Source organism: Pezoporus flaviventris, unplaced genomic scaffold, assembly GCF_033815535.1.
Source record: "Pezoporus flaviventris isolate CSIRO_AGI_PZ_B2104156 unplaced genomic scaffold, CSIRO_AGI_Pfla_v1 ptg000367l, whole genome shotgun sequence".
NCBI lineage: Eukaryota > Metazoa > Chordata > Aves > Psittaciformes > Psittacidae > Pezoporus > Pezoporus flaviventris.
In genome coordinates, this window is record NW_026892914.1 from 73199 (window position 1) to 95655 (window position 22457).

Genomic DNA, 22457 nt, shown 5'->3' on the forward strand with positions numbered 1-22457 from the left:
AGGGCCTCCCCCCCCCCCTTCCCCCTTGGTTTTGGGGGGTCCCCCCCGGGTTTTGGGGTCCCCCCGGGTTTTGGGGTCCCCCCTATTTCTTGGGCTCGTATTGGATGAGGCGCATGATGTCATCGTTGTCCATCACCCCATCGATGAACTCCCCCTCGGCGATCTTGTCTGGGGGGGCAGAGACAACAATGGGGGTCAATGGAGGGGCAGAACTTGGGGGTCAATGGGGGGGCAGAGACATCAATGGGGGGCCCAACATGGGGGGGGCAGAGACAATGGGGGTCAATGGGGGGGCAGAGACATCAAGGGGGGGCCCAACATGGGGGGGGGCAGAGACAATGGGGGTCAATGGGGGGGCAGAGACATCAATGGGGGTCAATGGGGGGGGGCACAACATGAGGGTCAATGGGGGGCAGAGACATCAATGGGGATCAATGGGGGGGCACAACATGGGCGTCAATGGGCAGAGACATCAATGGGGATCAATGGGGGGCACAACATGGAGGTCAATGGGGGGGGCAGAGACATCAATGGGGGGCACAGCATGGGGGTCAGTGGGGGGGCAGAGACATCAATGGGGGGCAGAGACAATGGGGGTCAATGGGGGGGCAGAGACAACAATGGGGGTCAATGGGGGGGGCAGAACCATGGGGGCCAGAGAAGTCAAATGGTTGGGGGAGAACCATGGGGGTCAATGGGGGGGGGCAGAGACAACAATGGGGGGGGGCAGAGACAACAATGGGGGGGGGCAGGCACAACAATGGGGGTCAATGGGGGGCAGAGATAGAGGGGGGCACAACATGGGGGGGGCAGAACCATGGGGGGCAATGGGGGCAGAGATGGGGGACAAAACCATGGGGGTCAATGGGGGGGGAGGCACAATATGGGGGGGGGGCAGAACCATGGGGGGGCAGAACATGGGGGGCCAGAACATGGTGGGGGGCACAACAAAGGGGGGCAGAACCATGGGGGTCAATGGGGGGGGGGGGGGGCCGTGGGGCTTTGGGGGGGTGCAGTTGGCATTGGGGGGGGGTTGCGAGTATTTGGGGGGGTTTAAGGGGGTTTGGGGGTCATTTTGGGGCGGTTTGGGGTGATTTGGGGGCAGTTTTGGGGTCTTTAGGGCTGATTTGGGGGGGTTTTGGACTCCTGGGCTGTGCTCGGGCGATCTGGGGCTGGTTTGGGGCAGTTTTGGGCTATTTTGGGGCTGTTTTGGGTTGTTTTGGGACGGTTTTTGGCTGTTTTGGGTGATATTGGGCTGTTTTAGGTGATTTGGGGGCATTTTGGGGTGATTTGGGGGCAGTTTTGGGTGGGTTTGGGGCAGTTTTGGGGTGATTTGGGGGCAGTTTTGGGTTGTGTGGGGCAGTATTGGGGATGTTTTGGGTGTTTTGGGGGGCTATTTGGGGTGGTTTTGGGGCAGTTTTGGGTGTTTTGGGGCTGTTTCGGGGTGGTTTGGGGCTGTTTTGGGTGATTTTGGGGCAGTTTGGTGTGATTTGGGGGCAGTTTTGGGTGGTTTGTTTGGGGCAGTTTTGGGGGGCTATTTTGGTTGTTTTGGGGCAGTTTTGGGTGTTTTGGGGCAGTTTTGGGGCCGTTTCGGGGTGTTTTGGGAGGTATTGGGCTGTTTTAGGTGATTTTGGGGCAGTTTGGGGTAATTTGGGGGCAGTTTTGGGTGGTTTTGGGGCTCTTTGGGGTAGTTTTGTGGGGCTATTTAGGTTGTTTTGGGGCAGTTTTGGGTGTTTTGGGGCTGTTTCGGGGTGTTTTGGGATGGTTTTGGGCTGATTTTGGCTGTTTCAGGTGATTTTGGGGTTCAGATTTGGGTGGTTCGGGGGCTGTTCGGGGAAGTTTTGGGGGGCTATTTTTCGTTGTTTTGGGGCAGTTTTGTGTGTTTTGGGATGGTTTTGGGCTGTTTTGGGTGGTATTGGGCTGTTTTAGGTGATTTGGGGGCATTTTGGGGTGATTTGGGGGCTGTTTTGGGGGGGTTTGGGGCAGTTTTGAGGGGCTATTTTTGGTGGTTTTGGGGCATTTTGGGGTGATTGGGGGCTGCTTTGTGTGGTTTTCGGGTGTTTGGGGCAGTTTTGGGGAGTTTTGGGTGTTTTGGGGCGCTATTTTGGTTGTTTTAGGGTGTTTTGGGATGGTTTGGGGCTGTTTTGGGCTGTTTTAGGTGATTTTGGGCAATTTGGGGTGATTTTGGGGCTGTTTTGGGTGATTTTTGGGTATTTGGGGCAGTTCTGGGGATGTTTTGGTCTGTTTTAGGCAGTTTTGGAGGGGTATTTGGGGTGTTTTGGGGCTGTTTCGAGGTGGTTTGGGGCTGTTTCAGGTGATTTGGGGGCAGTTTGGGTGCAGTTTTGGGTGTTTTTGGGGCTGTTTCGGGGTGTTTTGAGATGTTTTGGGGCTGTTTTGAGTGGTATTGGGCTGTTTTAGGTGATTTTGGGGCAGCTTTAGGTGATTTTAGGGCAGTTTTGGGTGGTTTGGGGGGAAGTTTTGGGTGTTTGGGGCAGCTTCAGGGTGTTTTGGGGGCAGTTTCTGGTGTTTTGGGGCAGTTTCAGGGTGTTTTGGGGGCTCTTTTGGGGCAGTTTAGGTGTTTTGGCCTGTTTTGGGGCAGTTTTGGAGCAGTTTCAAGTGGTTTTGGGTGTTTTGGTGCTGTTTTGGGGCAGTTTTGCTCGGTTTTGGGCTTGTTTGCGGCCGTTTTGTGCTGTTTTGGGGCAGATTCAGGTGGTAGTTTCGGGTGTTTTCAGGCTGGTTTTGGGGCAGTTTCAGGGGGTTCTTGGTCAATTTTGGGTCAGTTTCAGGTGTTTTTGGGTGGTTTTGGGTCAGTTTTGGGTCAGTTTCGGGTCAGTTTCAGGTGTTTTTGGGTCAGTTTCAGGTGTTTTGCGGTGTTTTTGGGTCAGTTTCAGGTGTTTTTGTATGTTTTGGGTCAGTTTTGGGAGGTTTTGGGTCAGTTTTGGATGATTTGGGTCAGTTTCAGGTGGTTTTGGGTCAGTTTCAGGTGGTTTTGGGTCAGTTTTGGGTCAGTTTCAGGTGTTTTTGTATGTTTTGGGTCAGTTTTGGGTGGTTTTGGGTAAGTTTTGGATGTTTTGGGACAGTTTCAGGTGTTTTTGGGTGTTTTTGGGTCAGTTTCAGGTGTTTTTGAGTGTTTTGGGTCGGTTTTGGGTGGTTTTGGGTAAGTTTTGGATGATTTGGGTCAGTTTCAGGTGTTTTTGGGTCAGTTTTGGGTCAGTTTCAGGTGTTTTTGTGTGTTTTGGGTCAGTTTTGGGTGGTTTTGGGTAAGTTTTGGATGTTTTGGGACAGTTTCAGGTGGTTTTGGGTGTTTTTGGGTCAGTTTCAGGTGTTTTTGTGTGTTTTGGGTCAGTTTTGGGTGGTTTTGGGTAAGTTTTGGATGTTTTGGGTCAGTTTCAGGTGCTTTTGGGTGTTTTTGGTTCAGTTTTGGGTGTTTTGGGTCAGTTTCAGGTGGTTTTGGGTCAGTTTTGGGTCAGTTTCAGGTGTTTTTGTATGTTTTGGGTCAGTTTTAGGTGGTTTTGGGTAAGTTTTGGATGTTTTGGGTCAGTTTCAGGTGGTTTTAGGTGGTTTTGGGTCAGTTTTGGATGCTTTGGGTCAGTTTCAGGTGGTTTTGGGTGGTTTTGGGTCAGTTTCAGCTGTTTTTGGGTCAGTTTTGGGTCAATTTCGGGTGGTTTTGGGTCAGTTTCAGGTGTTTTTGGGTGGTTTTGGGTCAATTTTGGGTGTTTTTGGGTGTTTTTGGGTCAGTTTCAGGTGTTTTTGGGTGTTTTTGGGTCAATTTTGGGTGGTTTTGGGTGGTTTTGGGTCAGTTTCAGGTGTTTTTGGGTGTTTTTGGGTCAATTTCGGGTGGTTTTGGGTGGTTTTGGGTCAATTTCAGGTGTTTTTGGGTGTTTTTGGGTCAGTTTCAGGTGTTTTTGGGTGTTTTTGGGTCAATTTTGGGTGGTTTTGGGTGGTTTTGGGCCAGTTTCAGGTGTTTTTGGGTGTTTTTGGGTCAATTTCGGGTGGTTTTGGGTGGTTTTGGGTCAGTTTCAGGTGTTTTTGGGTGTTTTTGGGTCAATTTCGGGTGGTTTTGGGTGGTTTTGGGTCAGTTTCAGGTGGTTTTGGGTCAGTTTTGGGTCAATTTCGGGTGGTTTTGGGTGTTTTTGGGTGTTCCGGGGCCGGTTTTGGGGCGGGTTTGGGGTTTTTAGGGGGCCGGTACCGTTGTCGCCCTTCTTGAAGTAGGCCCAGAGTTTGTCCGCCCGTTTCTGGGGGCTGTTCTCATCCTCGGGCAGCGACTTCTGCTCCTCGGGGGGGATGAGCTTGAAAATGGCCTGGGGGGGCAGAGAGACCCATAGGGACCCATAGGGACCATAGAGAACCATAGGGACCCATAGGGACCATAGAGACCCATAGAGACCCATAGGGACCATAGAGACCTATAGAGACCCATAGGGACCCATAGAGACCCATAGGGATCATAGAGACCCATAGAGACCCATAGGGACCATAGAGACCCATAGGGACCCACAGAGACCCACAGAGACCATAGAGCCCCCATGTGCCCCTCCCCCCCCAAGCTCTGGGTCCTTTAATTAACCCCGGGGGGGGGGGGGGGGGATTAAATCCCCCCTCCCCCCCCCAAAGCAGCTTTAACCCCGCCCCCCCCCAGGAGCTTTTTCCATCAGGCTTAAGGGGATTTAACCCCGGGGGGGGCAAAGGCAAATCAGGGCAGGCCCTGCACGTGCCTGGGATGTGGGGCAGCCCCATAGGGCCCCATAGAACCCCATTGCGTAACGGGACCTTCCCACCCCATAGAGCCCCAGTGTGCAATGGGACCTTCCCGCCCCATAGAGCCCCAGTGTGCAATGGGACCTTCCCACCCCATAGAGCCCCATTGCGCAACAGGACCTTCCCGCCCCATAGAGCCCCATTGCGCAACGGGACCTTCCCACCCCATAGAGCCCCATTGCGCAACGGGACCTTCCCGCCCCATAGAGCCCCATTGCGCAACGGGACCTTCCAGCCCCATAGAGCCCCATTGCGCAACGGGACCTTCCCGCCCCATAAAGCCCCATAGTGCAACAGGACCTTCCCGCCCCATAGAGCCCCATTGCACAACAAGACCTTCCTGTCCCATAGAGCCCCATTGCGCAACAGGACCTTCCCGCCCCATAGAGCCCCATTGCACAAAGGGACCTTCCCGCCCCATTGCGCAACGGGACCTTCCTGCCCCATAGAGCCCCACTGCGCGACGGGACCTTCCCACCCCATAGAGCCCCACTGCGCGACGGGACCTTCCCACCCCATAGAGCCCCATAGCGCAACGGGACCTTCCCGCCCCATAGCGCAACGGGACCTTCCTGCCCCATAGAGCCCCAGTGTGCAATGGGACCTTCCCGCCCCATAGAGCCCCATTGCCCAAAGGGACCTTCCCGCCCCATAGAGCCCCGTTGCACAATGGGACCTTCCCACCCCATAGAGCCCCATTGCACAATGGGACCTTCTCACCCTATAGGTCTCTATTGGATCACAGGACCTTCTTGCCCCATAGATCCCCCTCACATTACAGCCCCTTCTGCCCCCATGGCCCCTGCTCACCCCATAGATCCCATTAGAGCACAGCCCCTTCTCCCCCCATGGCCCCTTCGGGCCCTATAGATCCCCATGGCATTATGGCCCTTGCTCACCTCATAGCCCCCCATCACCCCATAGCTCCCCATAGCCCCCTTAGCCCATATTCATCCCTATGGTTCTCACCATGATGATCTCGAGCACCTCCCCTTTGCCCCATAGCTCCCATCACCCCATAGCTCCCATAGCCCCCCACAGCTCCCATCACCCCATAGTGCCCCATAGCCCCTCTTGTTCTCACTGTGATGATCTCAAGCCCTTGCCCCATAGCCCCCTATTCCATTATGGACCCTTCTCCCCCCATAGCCCCATAGCTCCCCCCCACAGCCCCCCATAGCCCCATGCCTCCCTGTGATGATCTCGAGTACCTCCCCATGGCCCCACACCCAGCCCCATAGCTCTCCCCATAGCTCTCTACGAGGCTGGGCGTCTCCGTGACGACCTCAAGCACCTCTCCCTTGCCCTGTAGCCCCGTAGCTCACCCCATAGCCCCTGTATCACCCCATAGACCAACCCTATATGTGCTATGGGTCTCACCATGACGATCTCAAGCACCTCCCCCTTGCCCCATAGCCCCTCTATCACACCCCATAGCCCCATACCCAGCCCAATAGCTCCCGAGATCACCCCACAGCCCCTATAGGCTCTGTATAGGTCTCACTGTGATGATCTTGAGCACCTCCCCCTTGCCCCATAGATCCCCATAGCCCCATAGCTCCCTATAGCCCCATAGCTCCCTATAGCCCCATAGCTGCCCCCATAGGCTCCATCTGGGTCTCACCAGCATGATCTCGAGCACCTCCCCCTTGCCCCATAGCCCCTATTACCCCACCCCCAGCCCCATAGCTGCATATAGCCTCAGCCCCAGCCCCATAGCCCCTATAGGACTGTCTCCATGTGGGTCTCACTGTGATGATCTCGAGCACCTCCCCCTTGTCCCATAGCCCCCGTTACCCCCCATTACCCCGTAGCTCCCCCCCATACCCCAGCCCCCCAGCTGCCCTATAGCTGCCCCACAGCTGCCCCCCATCTGCCCCTCCCTCCCCCTCGCTTTCCTCACCGTGACGATCTCGAGCACCTCCCCTTGCCCCATAGCTCCCATTACCCCATAGCTCCCCCCATACCCCAGCCCCATAGCTCCCCCCACAGCTGCCCCATAGCTGCCCCCTCGCTGCTGCTCTCACCGTGACGATCTCGAGCACCTCCCCCTTGTCCCATAGCCCCCATAGCCCCCATTACCCCGTAGCTCCCCCCATACCCCATTACCCCATAGCTCCCCCCATTACCCCATTGCTGCCCCACTGCTGCCCCACAGCTGCCCTCCAGCTGCCCCCCAGCTGCCGCTCTCACCGTGACGATCTCGAGCACCTCCCCCTTGCCCCATAGCCCCCATTACCCCATAGCTCCCCCCATACCCCATTACCCCACAGCTGCCCCCATTACCCCATTGCTGCCCCATAGCTGCCCCATAGCTGCCCCATTGCTGCCCCATAGCTGCCGCTCTCACCGTGACGATCTCGAGCACCTCCCCCTTGTCCTATAGCCCCCATTAGCCCCCATTACCCCATTACCCCATAGCCCCCATTACCCCATTGCTGCCCCATTGCTGCCCCACTGCTGCCCCACAGCTGCCCCATAGCTGCCCCCTCACTGCTCTCACCGTGACGATCTCGAGCACCTCCCCCTTGCCCCATAGCCCCCATTACCCCATAGCCCCCATTACCCCATAGCTCCCCCCATTACCCCATTGCTGCCCCATAGCTGCCCCATAGCTGCCCCATTGCTGCCCCATAGCTGCCCCACAGCTGCCGCTCTCACCGTGACGATCTCGAGCACCTCCCCCTTGCCCCATAGCCCCCATAGCCCCCATTACCCCATAGCTGCCCCATAGCTGCCCCATTGCTGCCCCATAGCTGCCCCCCAGCTGCCGCTCTCACCGTGACGATCTCGAGCACCTCCCCCTTGCCCCATAGCCCCCATTACCCCATAGCTGCCCCATAGCTGCCCCATTGCTGCCCCCCAGCTGCCGCTCTCACCGTGACGATCTCGAGCACCTCCCCCTTGCCCCATAGCCCCCATTACCCCATAGCTCCCCCCATACCCCATTACCCCACAGCTGCCCCCATTACCCCATAGCTGCCCCATAGCTGCCCCATTGCTGCCCCATAGCTGCCCCCCAGCTGCCGCTCTCACCGTGACGATCTCGAGCACCTCCCCCTTGCCCCATAGCCCCCATTACCCCATAGCTGCCCCATAGCTGCCCCATTGCTGCCCCATAGCTGCCCCATAGCTGCCGCTCTCACCGTGACGATCTCGAGCACCTCCCCCTTGCCCCATAGCCCCCATTACCCCATAGCTGCCCCATAGCTGCCCCATAGCTGCCCCCCAGCTGCCGCTCTCACCGTGACGATCTCGATCACCTCCCCCTTGCCCCATAGCCCCCATTACCCCATAGCTGCCCCATAGCTGCCCCATTGCTGCCCCATAGCTGCCCCCCAGCTGCCGCTCTCACCGTGACGATCTCGAGCACCTCCCCCTTGCCCCATAGCCCCCATAGCCCCCATTACCCCATAGCTGCCCCATAGCTGCCCCATAGCTGCCCCATAGCTGCCCCATAGCTGCCGCTCTCACCGTGACGATCTCGAGCACCTCCCCCTTGCTGACCTCCCCGTTCCGGTCCACGTCGAAGAGCGAGAACGCCCACTCGAGCTTGAGGCGCGCTCGCCCTGGCGCCGTCAGGTGCAGCGCCAGGACGTACTCCCGGAAGTCCAGGCTGCCGTCGCCGTTGGCGTCCAGGCTGCGGAACACGTGACGCGCGTAACCCCGCGCCTCCGAGCCCGGGAAAAAGGCCCCGTAGAGGCGCTCGAAGTCCTCTCGCGAGATCCGCCCGTCCGGGCACTGCCGGCGGAAGCGCTCGTGCCACGCGCGCAGCTCCTCCTCCGAGTACCGCGTGCTCGCCTGAAGCTCCTCCAGCAGCTCCCGGGACAGAGCCCGGCTCCGAGCCGTGCCCATGGCCGCAACCGCAGGACACGCCCGCCCTCCCGAACACCCCTGCGGAAGAGCTCCCGGCAACGGGAGACCCCGCAGAGCGCGATAGGAGCGCGATAGGAGGCGATAGAGGGCGATATGGAGCGATAGGAGCGCGATAGGCGGCGATATGGAGCGATAGGAGGCGATAGAGGGCGATAGAAGCGCGATAGACCGCGATAGGAGCGCGATAGACCGCGATAGGGGGCGATATGGAGCGATAGGAGGGAGATAGAAGCGCGATAGACCGCGATAGGAGCGCGATAGGCGGCGATATGGAGCGATAGGAGCGCGATAGGAGCACGATAGGGGGCGATATGGAGCGATAGGAGTGAGATAGGAGGCGATAGAGGGCGATAGAAGCGCGAAAGGAGCGCGATAGAGGGCGATATGGAGCGATAGGAGGGCGATAGAAGCGCGATAGACCACGATAGGAGAGCGATAGGCGGCGATATGGAGCGATAGGAGCGCGATAGAGGGCGATAAGAGCGCGATAGGTTGCAATAGAGGGCTATATGGAGCAATAGGAGCGCGATAGAGGGCGATAGGAGGGCGATAAACTGCGATAGGAGAGCGATAGAGGGCGACGGGGGCTCGATAGGAGGCGATATGGAGCGATAGGGCCGCTATAGGGGGCGATAGGAACCAACAGGGAAGCGATAGGAGCACGATAGAGGGTGATAGGGGGGCGATAGGGGGCGATAGGCGATAAAGGGTGATAGGGGGTGTTAGGGGGGAATAGGGGGCAATAGAGGAGCAGTGAGGGGCGATAGGGGAGCTATAGGGGGTGATAAGAGTGTGACAGAAGGGCTATAGGGGGAGATAGGGGGCAATGGGGGCCGAAAGAGGGGGATAGGGGAGAATAGGGGGTGACGGGGGGGGTATAGGGGCGATAGGAGGGTGAGAGGGGCAATAGGGGGTGATAGGGGGGCTATAGGGGGAGATGGGGGTGATAGAGGGGAATTGGGGGCGATGGGGGGGGATAGGGGTCAAGAAGAGAGCGATATGGGGTGATGGGGGGAGATGGGGGTCAATGGAGGGGGATGGGGGCAATAGGGGGTGCTAGGAGGTGAAGGAGGGCAATGGGGGGGGGGGGGGTGAAAGAGGACGGGACCCCAAAACCTCAATGGGGGGAGGAGGAGGAGGAGGAAGGGGGGGGGGGGGGGGGGCGATGGGAGCCGCTGGGGGAGGAAGCAGAGGCTGAGGAGGGGGAGCCCAAGGGGACCCCCCCAGCCCCGGCGTGGATGAGGATGAGGATGGAGCCCCCCCACCCCCACCTCGGGAGCGGCTCTTATAGGGATTGGGAGCGGGGGGGGGAGGGGTGAAGGTGATCCCGGCTTAGCGAGGACACGTGGGGATGGGGGAGGGGGGGGAAAGGGGGGATGGAGGCACCTGAAGGGGACCCAACCCCTCCCCTCCCCCTCCCCGAAGAGGGAAGGCATCGAATGGAGCCAAAATGCACCCAAACGGACCCAAAATGCACCAAAACGGACCCAAAATGCACCCAAACGGACCCAAAATGCACCCAAATGGACCCAAAATGCACCGAAACGGACCCAAAATGCACCGAAACAGACCCAAAATGCACCCAAATGGAGCCAAAATGCACCCAAACGGACCCAAAATGCACCGAAATAGACCCAAAATGCACCCAAACGGACCCAAAATGCACCCAAATGGACCCAAAATGCACCGAAACGGACCCAAAATGCACCGAAACAGACCCAAAATGCACCCAAACGGACCCAAAATGCACCCAAACAGACCCAAAATGCACCCAAACAGACCCAAAATGCACCCAAACGGACCCAAAATGCACCCAAATGGACCCAAAATGCACCGAAACGGACCCAAAATGCACCGAAACAGACCCAAAATGCACCCAAATGGAGCCAAAATGCACCCAAACGGACCCAAAATGCACCGAAATAGACCCAAAATGCACCCAAACGGACCCAAAATGCAGCCAAATGGACCCAAAATGCACCGAAACGGACCCAAAATGCACCGAAACAGACCCAAAATGCACCCAAACGGACCCAAAATGCACCCAAACAGACCCAAAATGCACCGAAATAGACCCAAAATGCACACGAATGGACCCAAAATGCACCCAAACGGACCCAAAATGCACCCAAATGGACCCAAAATGCACACGAATGGACACAAAATGCACCCAAACGGACCCAAAATGCACCCAAACGGACCCAAAATGCACCCAAACGGACCCAAAATGCACCCAAATGGACCCAAAATGCACCGAAATAGACCCAAAATGCACACGAATGGACCCAAAATGCACCCAAACGGACCCAAAATGCACCGAAACGGACCCAAAATGCACACGAATGGACCCAAAATGCACACGAATGGACCCAAAATGCACACAAACAGACCCAAAATGCACCGAAATAGACACAAAATGCACCCAAACGGACCCAAAATGCACCAAAACAGACCCAAAATGCACCCAAATGGACCCAAAATGCACCCAAATGGACCCAAAATGCACCCAAACGGACCCAAAATGCACACGAATGGACACAAAATGCACACGAATGGACACAAAATGCACCCAAACGGACCCAAAATGCACCAAAACAGACCCAAAATGCACCCAAATGGACCCAAAATGCACACGAATGGACCCAAAATGCACCCAAACAGACCCAAAATGCACCCAAATACACCCAAAATTCACCTAAATAGACCCAAAATGCACCCAAATACACCCAAAATGCACACGAATGGACCCAAAATGCACCCAAACGGACCCAAAATGCACCCAAACGGACCCAAAATGCACCCAAATGGACCCAAAACGCACACGAATGGACCCAAAATGCACCTAAACACAGCTCAAATGCACCTAAAGACACCCGAACAGACCCAAAATGCACCCAAATAGACCCAAAATGCACCCAAATACAGCTCAAATACACCCAAGTGAGCCTAAATACACCCAAATGCACCCCAAATACACCCAAATAGACCCAAAATGCACCCAAATGGACCCAAAATGCACCCAAATGGACCCAAAATACACCTAAACACAGCTCAGATGCACCTAAAGACACCCCAGTAGACCCCAAATACACCCAAAATACACCCAAATAGACCCAAAATGCACCCAAATACAGCTCAAATACACCCAAATGCACCCCAAAAGACCCAAAACACAGCTCAAATACACCTAAATACACCCCAATAGACCCCAAATACACCCCAAATATAGCTCAAATACACCCCAAATACAGCTCAAATGCACCCAAATACAGCTCATATGCACCTAAATACACCCAATACACCTAAATAGACCCAAAACAAACCCCAACAGACCACAAATGCAGCTCAAATACACCCAAGTACACCCCAAGACGCCAAATACACCCCAAGAGACCCCAAATACACCCAAGATACACCCCAATAGACCCCAAATACAGCCAAATCCCCCTAAATACACCCCAACAGACCCCAAATACACCCCAAGTACACCCAAGTACACCCCAAGAGACCCCAAATACACCCAAGATACACCCCAATAGACCCCAAATACAGCCAAATCCCCCTAAATACACCCCAAATGACCCCAAATACAGCTCAAATACACTCAAATATACCCTAAGACCTCAAATACACCCGAACAACCCCAAATCCCCCTAAATACACCCCAAAAGACCCTAAATACACCCCAAATACAGCTCAAATACACACAAATATACCCTAAGACCCCAAATACACCTGAACAGACCCCAAATCCCCCTAAATACACCCCAAAAGACCCTAAATACACCCCAAATACAGCTCAAATACACCCAAATATACCCTAAGACCCCAAATACACCTGAACAGACCCCAAATCCCCCTAAATACACCCCAAAAGACCCTAAATACACCCCAAATACAGCTCAAATACACCCAAATATACCCTAAGACCCCCAATACACCTGAACAGACCCCAAATCCTCCTAAATACACCCCAAAAGACCCTAAATACACCCCAAATACAGCTCAAATACACCCAAATATACCCTAAGACCCCAAATACACCCGAACAGACCCCAAATCCCCCTAAATACACCCCAAAAGACCCTAAATACACCCCAAATACAGCTCAAATACACCCAAATATACCCTAAGACCCCAAATACACCTGAACAGACCCCAAATCCCCCTAAATACACCCCAAATACACCCCAAATAAACCCAATACACCCAAAACACCCCCCTAACACCCCCCCCCATAGAAACACCCCTTAATGCCCCCCTCCCCTCTCCAGTCACGTGCCCGGGGGGGGGGGGGGGCAGCAGATGGTGCTGGGGGGGGGGGGGTCATTAAGACGCATTAACGTCGGGGTTAATTAATCACAATGGGGGGGAGGGGCAGGATCCCTTCCCCTCCCCCCCCCTCCTCCCCTGTGTCCTCCCATTGAACTCAATGTGGGGGTGGGGTGGGAACTACAACTCCCATCATGCCCCGCGGCACAAGGACATCATCATCATCCGGGTACTACAAAACCCAAAGCCTTTTAATGGGGGGGGTGGGGGGGGTTATTTTGGGGGCATTTCCCCCTTTTTTAATAACTTAAGAACAAAAAAACCACCAAAATCACCAAAACGCCCCAAAACAGCCCAAAAAGCCAAAGCTGGAGGTGGGAGCTGACAGGGACCATTTATTCCAACCCCCCCCCCCAAACAGGGATATTGGGGACCCCCCCTGGGGGTATTTGCCCCCCAATGGGGTATTTGGGGCACCCTAAAGGGGTTTATTTGCCCCCCTCGGGGGGTATTTGGGGTCCCAGTGGGGTATTTGGGGCCCCAAGGGGGGTATTTAATGTCCCCAAGGGGTATTTGGGCTCCAAGGGGGGGTATTTGAGGTCCCCAAGGGGGTATTTGGTCCCAATGGGGTATTTTGGGGCCCCAATGGGGTATTTAATGTTCCCAATGGGGTATTTGGGGTCCCAAGGGGGGTATTTAATGTCCGCGAGGGGGTATTTGGGGTCCCAGTGGGTATTTGGGGCCCCAAGGGGGGTATTTAATGTCCCCAAGGGGTATTTGGGGCCCCAAGGGGGTATTTGAGGTCCCCAAGGGGATATTTGGGGGTCCCAGTGGGGTAGTTGAGGTCCCCAAGGGGATATTTGGGGTCCCAGTGGGTAGTTGAGGTCCCCAAGGGGATATTTGGGGTCCCAGTGGGGTAGTTGAGGTCCCCAAGGGGATATTTGGGGTCCCAATGGGGTAGTTGAGGTCCCCAGGGAGGTATTGGGGCCCCAAGGGGGTGCACGTGGGGTGCCAAGGCCGATGTCACCCCATGGGGGTACTTGCAGCTCCCTATGGGGGCATTTAGAGCCTCAAGGGGGGGGTATTTGATGCCCACAGATTCAGAGGGGAACTGATACCCACTGGGGGGGGGGGGGGGAATTTGGGGTTCTCCAAGGGGCATTCCCCCCCCCCAAAAAGGGGGTGCTTTATGCCCATAGGGGGGTATTCAAACCCATGGGGGGTGTGTGGGATGCTTTATGCTGGGGGGTATTCAAACCCCATGAGGGGGGGGGTGATTTGGGGCTCTCCAAGGGGTAAACCCCCCCACAAAGGGGTGCTTTATGCCCATAGGGGGGTATTCAAACCCCAAAGGGGGGGGTATTTCAACCCCATTGGGGGGGGTATTTGGGGTGCTCCCCCCCCCCCCTTTAAAGCCTCCTTAGGGCCCGTTTCTTGTCCACTTTCTTCTTGGGGGGGGCGGGTTTCTTGTCCCGGTCCCCAGCGTGTTTCTTGGGCTGGGGCCCGTCGGGGGGGGGCGGGGGGGGTCGGTAGTTGTGGGGTGGGGCCGGAGGTGGAGGGGGCGTCCGGGGGGCTCGGGGGGGGCCCCGAGCGTGGATCTCGGTCAGGAGGCGGGCGCGGGCCGCGTACTCCTCGTAGTTCTCCAGCAGGAGCCTCCCGGCCTCCTCGTTGAGGGCGGACTCCGGGTTCGGGTGGATCAGGAGGCACTTGATGGTCTGGGGGGGGGGGGGGCACAGAGGTGAAGCCGTGAAAGGGGGATAAATACCCGACATCCCATAATACACCCCTTACCCTTTAACGCAACCCTTACTATACATCCCCCCATCCCATAATAGACCAATAACCCTTAAACACAACCCTTACTATACATCCCCCCATCCCATAATAGACTCCTTACCCTTTAATGCAACCCTTACTATACATCCCCCATCCCATAATAGACCCCTTACCCTTTAACGCAACCCTTAATACATCCCCCCATCCCATAATAGACCAATTACCCTTTAACGCAACCCTTACTATACATCCCCCATCCCATAATAGACCCCTTACCCTTTAACACAACCCTTACTATACATCCCCCATCCCATAATAGACCCCTTACCCTTGAACACAACCCTTACTATACATCCCCCATCCCATAATAGACCCCTTACCCTTTTACGCAACCCTTACTATACATCCCCCATCCCATAATAGACCCCTTACCCTTTAACGCAACCCTTACTATACATCCCCCATCCCCATAATATAACCCTTACCCTTTAACGCAACCCTTACTAGATATCCCCCCATCCCATAATATACCCCTTACCCTTAGTGTAACCCCTCCATCCCATAATATACCCCTTACCCTTAATATAACCCCTCCATCCCATAATACACCCCTTACCCGTAATGTAACCCCCCCATTCGATAATACACGCCTTATCCTTAATGCAAACTGCCATCCCATAATAGACCCCTCACCCTTACTATAACTCTACCATCCCATAACACATACCATATCCTTAATATGATCTCCCCATCCCATAATACACCCCTTACCCTTAATGTAACTCCCCTATCCCATAATATACCCCTTAACCTTAAGGGAACCCTTAATATACACCCCCCATCCCATAATATGCCCATTATGCTTGATATAACCCCCCCATCCCATAATATACCCTTTACCCTTATTATAACCCCCCATCCCATAATATACCCCTTACCCTTAGTGAACCCTTACTATACATTCCTACATCCCATAATATGCCCCTTACCCTTAACATAACCCCCATATCCCATAATATATCCATTATTATAACCCCCATCCCATAATATACCCATTATTATAATCCCCATCCCATAATATACCCATTATTATAACCCCCATCCCATAATATACCCGTTATTATAACCCCCATCCCATAATATACCCGTTATTATAACCCCCATCCCATAATATACCCGTTATTATAACCCCCATCCCATAATATACCCGTTATTATAACCCCCATCCCATAATATACCCGTTATTATAACCCCCATCCCATAATATACCCGTTATTCATAACCCCCCCATCCCATAATATACCCGTTATTATAACCCCCATCCCATAATATACCCGTTATTATAACCCCCATCCCATAATATACCCGTTATTATAACCCCCATCCCATAATATACCCGTTATTATAACCCCCATCCCATAATATACCCGTTATTATAACCCCCATCCCATAATATACCCGTTATTATAACCCCCATCCCATAATATACCCGTTATTATAACCCCCATCCCATAATATACCCGTTATTATAACCCCCATCCCATAATATACCCGTTATTATAACCCCCATCCCATAATATACCCGTTATTCATAAGCCCCCCATCCCATAATAATGATTTACCCATAAGGTAACCCCCCCATCCCATAATATGCCCCCCCATATTTAACCCCCCATAGACCAGACAGAGGCCCCAAAACCATCGCCCAGTGACCCTGGGGAGCCCCTAACAGCATCCCAACCCCATCCCCATCCCATCCCCATCCCATTCCCAATCCCATCCCATTCCCAATCCCATCCCATTCCCATCCCCATCCCCATCCCATCCCCAATCCCATCCCATTCCATCCCCATCCCAACCCCATCCCCACCCCATCCCATTCCCAATCCCACCCCGTCCCCAAACCCATTCCCATCCCCATCCCCATCCCATCTCCATCCCATCCCCATCCTCTTCCCAATCCCATCCCCATCCCAATCCCATCCCCGATCCCATTCCCATCCCATCCCCATTGGATACCACCAGGACGTGGCTCCGCCCTCCAGTCCCTCCAGAACACGTTGACGCACATCTCCCCCCATCCCATCCCCATCCCATTCCCAATCCCATTCCCATTGGATACCAGCAGGATGTGGCACAGCCCCAGCTTGGCCCTCCAGTCCCTCCGGAGCACGTTGACGCACATCTCCCCCCATCCCATCCCATTCCCATTCCCATCCCACTGGACACCAGCAGGACGTGGCGCAGCCCCAGCTCAGCCCTCCAGTCCCTCCGGAGCACGTTGACGCACATCTCCCCCCATCCCATCCCCATCCCCATCCCATTCCCGATCCCATTCCCATTGGATACCAGCAGGACGTGGCGCAGCCCCAGCTCAGCCCTCCAGTCCCTCCGGAGCACGTTGACGCACATCTCCCCCCATCCCATCCCCATCCCCATCCCATTCCCGATCCCATTCCCATTGGATACCAGCAGGACGTGGCGCAGCCCCAGCTCGGCCCTCCAGAGCACGTTGATGCACATCTTCCCCCATCCCATTCCCGATCCCATCCCATTCCCATTGGATACCAGCAGGACGTGGTGCAGCCCCAGCTGAGCCCTTCAGTCCCTCCCGGAGCACGTTGATGCACATCTTACCCCATCCCATTCCTGATCCCATCCCCATCCCCATCCCATCCCATTCCCATTGGATACCAGCAGGACGTGGCGCAGCCCCAGCTCGGCCCTCCAGTCCCTCCGGAGCACGTTGACGCAGATCTCGCCCCCCGGCCCCACGTTGGGATGAAAGATCTTGGTCAGGAAGAATCCCTTGGGAGGAGCCGCCGGGAATTCCTTGCCCAGCACCAGCTTCATCCGGAAGAGCCCCCCCGCGTACGGGGTGCCCTCTGTGGGGGGGGAAAGGGATCCGATGGGATATGGGTCATGGGGATCCAAGGGGATGGGGATCCGATGGGATATGGGTCATGGGGATCCAATGGGATGGGGATCCAATGGGATATGGGTCATGGGGATCCAATGGGATGGGGATCCGATGGGATATGGGTCATGGGGATCCAATGGGATGGGGATCCAATGGGATATGGGTCATGGGGATCCAATGGGATGGGGATCCGATGGGATATGGGTCATGGGGATCCAAGGGGATGGGGATCCGATGGGATATGGGTCATGGGGATCCAATGGGATGGGGATCCGATGGGATATGGGTCATGGGGATCCAAGGGGATGGGGATCCGATGGGATATGGGTCATGGGGATCCAATGGGATGGGGATCCAATGGGATATGGGTCATGGGGACCCAATGGGATGGGGATCCGATGGGATATGGGTCATGGGGATCCAATGGGATGGGGATCCGATGGGATATGGGTCATGGGGATCCAATGGGATGGGGATCCAATGGGATATGGGTCATGGGGGATCCAATGGGATGGGGATCCAATGGGATATGGGTCATGGGGATCCAATGGGATGGGGGTCATGGGGATCCAATGGGATGGGTCATAGGGATCCAATGGGATATGGGTCATGGGGATCCAATGGGATATGGGTCATAGGGATCCGATGGGATGGGGGTCATGGGGATCTGAATGGGATGGGTCATGGGGATCCGATGGGATGGGTCATAGGGATCCAATCGGATATGGGTCATGGGGATCTGATGGGATGGGGGTCATGGGGATCCAATGGGATGGGGATCCGATGGGATATGGGTCATGGGGATCCGATGGGATGGGGATCCGATGGGATGGGGATCCGATGGGATATGGGTCATGGGGATCCAATAGGATATGGGTCATAGGGATCCGATGGGATATGGGTCTTTGGGATTCGATGGGATGGGGCTCCAATGGGATATGGGTCATGGGGACCCAATGGCATGGGGTCATTGGGATCCGATGGGATGGGGGTCATGGGGATCCGATAGGATGGGGGTTATTGGAGGGCCCTGTGCTGCACTTGGGGTACATTGGTGGTTATTGGGGTGCATTGGGGTGCCCTGTGCTGCATTGGGGGTACACTGGGGTACAGTGGTGGTTATTGGGGTGCATTGGGGTGCCCTGTGCTGCATTGGGGGTACACTGGGGTACATTGGTGGTTATTGGGGTGCATTGGGGTGCCCTGTGCTGCATTGGGGTACACTGGGGTACAGTGGTGGTTATTGGGGTGCATTGGGGTGCCCTGTGCTGCACTGGGGGTACACTGGGGTACATTGGTGATTATTGGGGTGCACTAGGGTGCATTGGAGTACACTGGGGTGCCCTGTGCTGCACTGGAGGTACACTGGGGTACATTGGTGGTTACTGGGGTACATTGGGGTGCACTGGTGGTTACTGGGGTGCGTGGGGGTGCACTGGGGTACACTGGTGGTTATTGGGGTGCATTGGGGTGCGCTGGCGGTTATTGGGGTACATTGGGGGTGCACTGGCAGTTATTGGAGTGCACTGGGGGTGCACTGGGGGTTATTGGGGTGCACTGGGGTACATTGGTGGTTATTGGGGTGCACTGGGGGTACATTGGTCATTATTGGGGTGCACTGGGGGTACACTGGTGGTTATTGGGGTGCACTGGGGTACATTGGTGGTTATTGGGGTGCACTGGGGTACATTGGTCATTATTGGGGTGCACTGGGGGTACATTGGGGTGCACTCGGGTGCATTGGGGTACATTGGGGTGCACTGGGGGTTATTGGGGTGCACTGGGGTGCACTGGTGGTTACTGGGGTGCACTGGTGGTACATTGAGGTACACTGGCAGTTATCGGGGTGCACTGGGGGGTTATCGGGGTGCACTGGGGGTTATAGGGGTGCACTGGGGGTTATTGGGGTACATTGGGGGTACACTGGGGGTTATCAGGGTGCACTGGGGGTACATTGGTGGTTACTGCGGTGCACTGGGGGTGCATTGGTGGTTATTGGGGTGCACTGGGGGTGCATGGTGGTTATTGGGGTACACTGGGGTGCATTGGTGGCTATTGGGCTACACTGGGGGTTATCGGGGGCACACTGGGGTGCATTGGTGGTTATTGGGGTACATTGGGGTGCACTGGGGTACATTGGTGGTTATTGGGGTACATTGGGGTGCACTGGGGGTACATTGGTGGTTATTGGGGTACATTGGGGATTATGGGGGTGCACTGGCGTACACTGCTGATTATTGGGGTACATGGGGGTGCACTGGGGTACACTGGTGGTTATTGGGGTACACTGGGGATTATGGGGGTGCACTGGGGTACACTGGTGGTTACTGGTGGTTATTGGGGTACACTGGGGGTTATGGGGGTGCACTGGGGGTTATGGGGGTGCACTGTTGGTTATGGGGGTGCACTGGGGGTTATGGGGGTGCACTGGGGGTTATGGGGTGCACTGGTGCTCGTACCGGGCCCCTCGATGGTGACCTGCACGTCGGTGACGTCCTCGTCGTTGGGGCAGAGCTTGATGCCCGCGGGGGGGTCGGCGCTGAGCAGGGAGAGCTCCCGGCAGAGCAGGCGCAGGATGTGGGGGGGGAGGTTCTCTGCGTTCGACGTCTGGGGGGGGGCAGGGGGTCAGAGACCCCCCCTGCACCCCAAAGAACCCCCCCGTACCCCAAATACCCCCCCATACCCCAAATAACCCCCCCGTACCCCAAATAACCCCCCCGTACCCCAAATAACCCCCCCGTACCCCAAATAACCCCCCCGTACCCCAAATAACCCCCCCTCCCCAATGATGGGCAACGGGGTGCCCATTGATGATATAGGGGGGAATTGGGGTTGCCCCCCCCAATGATGGGTAATGGGGGGGGGGGGGAAATGGGGGCTCCCCCCCAATGATGGGCAATGGGGTGCCCATTGATGATATAGTGGGGAATTGGGGTTGCCCCCCCTAATGATGGGTAATGGGGGGGTGCCCATTGCTGATAGAGGGGGAATTGGAGGTGCCTCCCAATAATGGGGGGGAAAAATGGGGACTCCCCCCCCATGATGGGTAATGGGGGTGCCCATTGCTGATAGAGGGGGGAATTGGGGATGCCCCCCCCCAATGATGGGTAATGGGGGTGCCCATAGCTGATACAGGGGGAATTGGGGTTGTCCCCCCCCCCCCCATTGATGGGTAATGGGGGAGTCCCCATTGCTGATATAGGGGGGAATTGGGGTTGCCCCCCCCCATTGATGGGTAATGGGGGTGCCCATTGCTGATATAGGGGATAATGGGGGTGCCCATTGCTGATATAGGGGGGAATTGGGGTTGCCCCCCCCCATTGATGGGTAATGGGGGAGTCCCCATTGCTGATATAGGGGGGAATTGGGGTTCCCCCCCCTCCCCAGTACTCACCTGCCAGGCACCACCACGGGGCTCCTGGGGGGGGATGGAAACAAGGGGTGAGGCCCAAATCACCCCAAAACCATCCTAAATCACCCCAAAAGCTCCACAAATCACCCCAAAACCTCCACAAATCACCCCAAAATGGCCCAAATCACCCCAAAACCTCCATAAATCACCCCAAAACCTCCACAAATCACCCCAAAATGGCCCAAATCACCCCAAAACCTCCACAAATCACCCCCAAAATCACCCCACCCCCCCAAATCACCCCATAACCCTCTTACATCATCCCAAAATCACCCGACCCCTCCCCAACAGCCCCAAAACCCCACAAATCACCCCACAGCACCCCCAAACCAGCCTCAAATAACCCCAAAGCCACAACATAACCCCCTCTAATCACCCCAAAACCATCCCAAACCCTCCTCAAATCACCCCATAACCCCCCTTAAATCATCCCCAAATCACCCCAAACCCCAATAGCCACATAACCCCCACAAATCACCCCACACCACCCCAAAACCCCCTTAAATCATCCTAAAACTCTCTCAAATCACCCCACACCCCCCCAAGCCCCTTCATAACCCCCCAAATCCCCTTCAAATCATCCCAAAACCCTCAAATGACCCAAAACTCCCCCGAATCACCCCAAAACCATCGCAAACCCTCCTCAAAATCACCCCATAGCCTCCGAAACCCCTTCATAACCCCCAAATCACCCCAAACCCCCCTCAAACCACCTCAACTCCCCCCAATCACCCCATAACCGCCTTAAATCACCCCAAAACCCCCTCAAATCACTCCATAACCCCCCAAATCGCCCCATGACCCCCTTAAATCACCCCCAAGCCACCCAAATTGCCCCATAACCCCCCCAAAACCCCTTAAATCTTTCCAAACCACCCCAAAACACCCCCAAAAGACCTCAAATCGCGCCCCAAACCCCCTCAAACCACCCCAATCCCCCCATGGCCCCCTTGAATCACCCCAAAACCACCCTAATCGCTCCATAACCCCCCCAAAACCACACCAAAACTACCCAAAACCCCCCTTAAACCACCCCAATCACCCCATAGCCCCCTTAAAACACCCTAAACCCCCTCAAATCCCCCCATAACCCCTTTAAATCACCTCAAACGACCCCAATACCCCACAATCCCCCAACAACTCCCTTAAACCACACCAAAACCCCCTCAAATCACCCCAAAACCCCCCAAATCGCCTCATAGCGCCTTGAATCACCCCAAAACCACCCTAATGGCCCCATAACCCCCCCAAATCACCCAAAACCACCCCAAAACCCCCGCAAACCACCCCAACCCCCCACAATCACCCCATAGCCCCCTTATATCACCCCATAGCCCCCCAAACCCCCTCACAGCCCCCCCAAACCCCCCTCTCCCCCCCCCCCCCCCCCCAAGGCCTCCCTCACCATCGCGGCCGGGCCGGGCCCTCCGGTCGCGGGGCTCC

The 22457-nt window shown here is 55.8% G+C and overlaps 2 protein-coding genes across 3 annotated transcripts; both read right to left on the reverse strand.

The window, feature by feature from the left end:
- Nucleotide 1: 1 nt before the first annotated feature.
- RCVRN (recoverin) lies at nt 2-8613 on the reverse strand. Its single transcript, XM_061443441.1, has 4 exons — nt 8233-8613; nt 4190-4301; nt 78-168; nt 2-41 (listed from the first exon to the last, which is right to left on the reverse strand). Exons 1-3 carry the CDS (start codon nt 8611-8613, stop codon nt 83-85), a joined length of 579 nt encoding a protein of 192 aa, XP_061299425.1. The 3' UTR covers nt 2-41; nt 78-82.
- UBE2S (ubiquitin conjugating enzyme E2 S) lies at nt 2266-22457 on the reverse strand. Of its 2 annotated transcripts, XM_061443440.1 has the most exons (6): nt 22420-22457; nt 20997-21020; nt 20062-20209; nt 17377-17567; nt 14306-14621; nt 2266-2276 (listed from the first exon to the last, which is right to left on the reverse strand). In XM_061443440.1, exons 1-5 carry the CDS (start codon nt 22420-22422, stop codon nt 14316-14318), a joined length of 672 nt encoding a protein of 223 aa, XP_061299424.1. In that variant the 5' UTR covers nt 22423-22457; the 3' UTR covers nt 2266-2276; nt 14306-14315. The 2 variants fall into 2 exon arrangements, with proteins under 2 accessions (XP_061299424.1, XP_061299423.1); XM_061443439.1 differs by lacking the exon at nt 2266-2276 and having other exon boundaries at nt 14278-14621.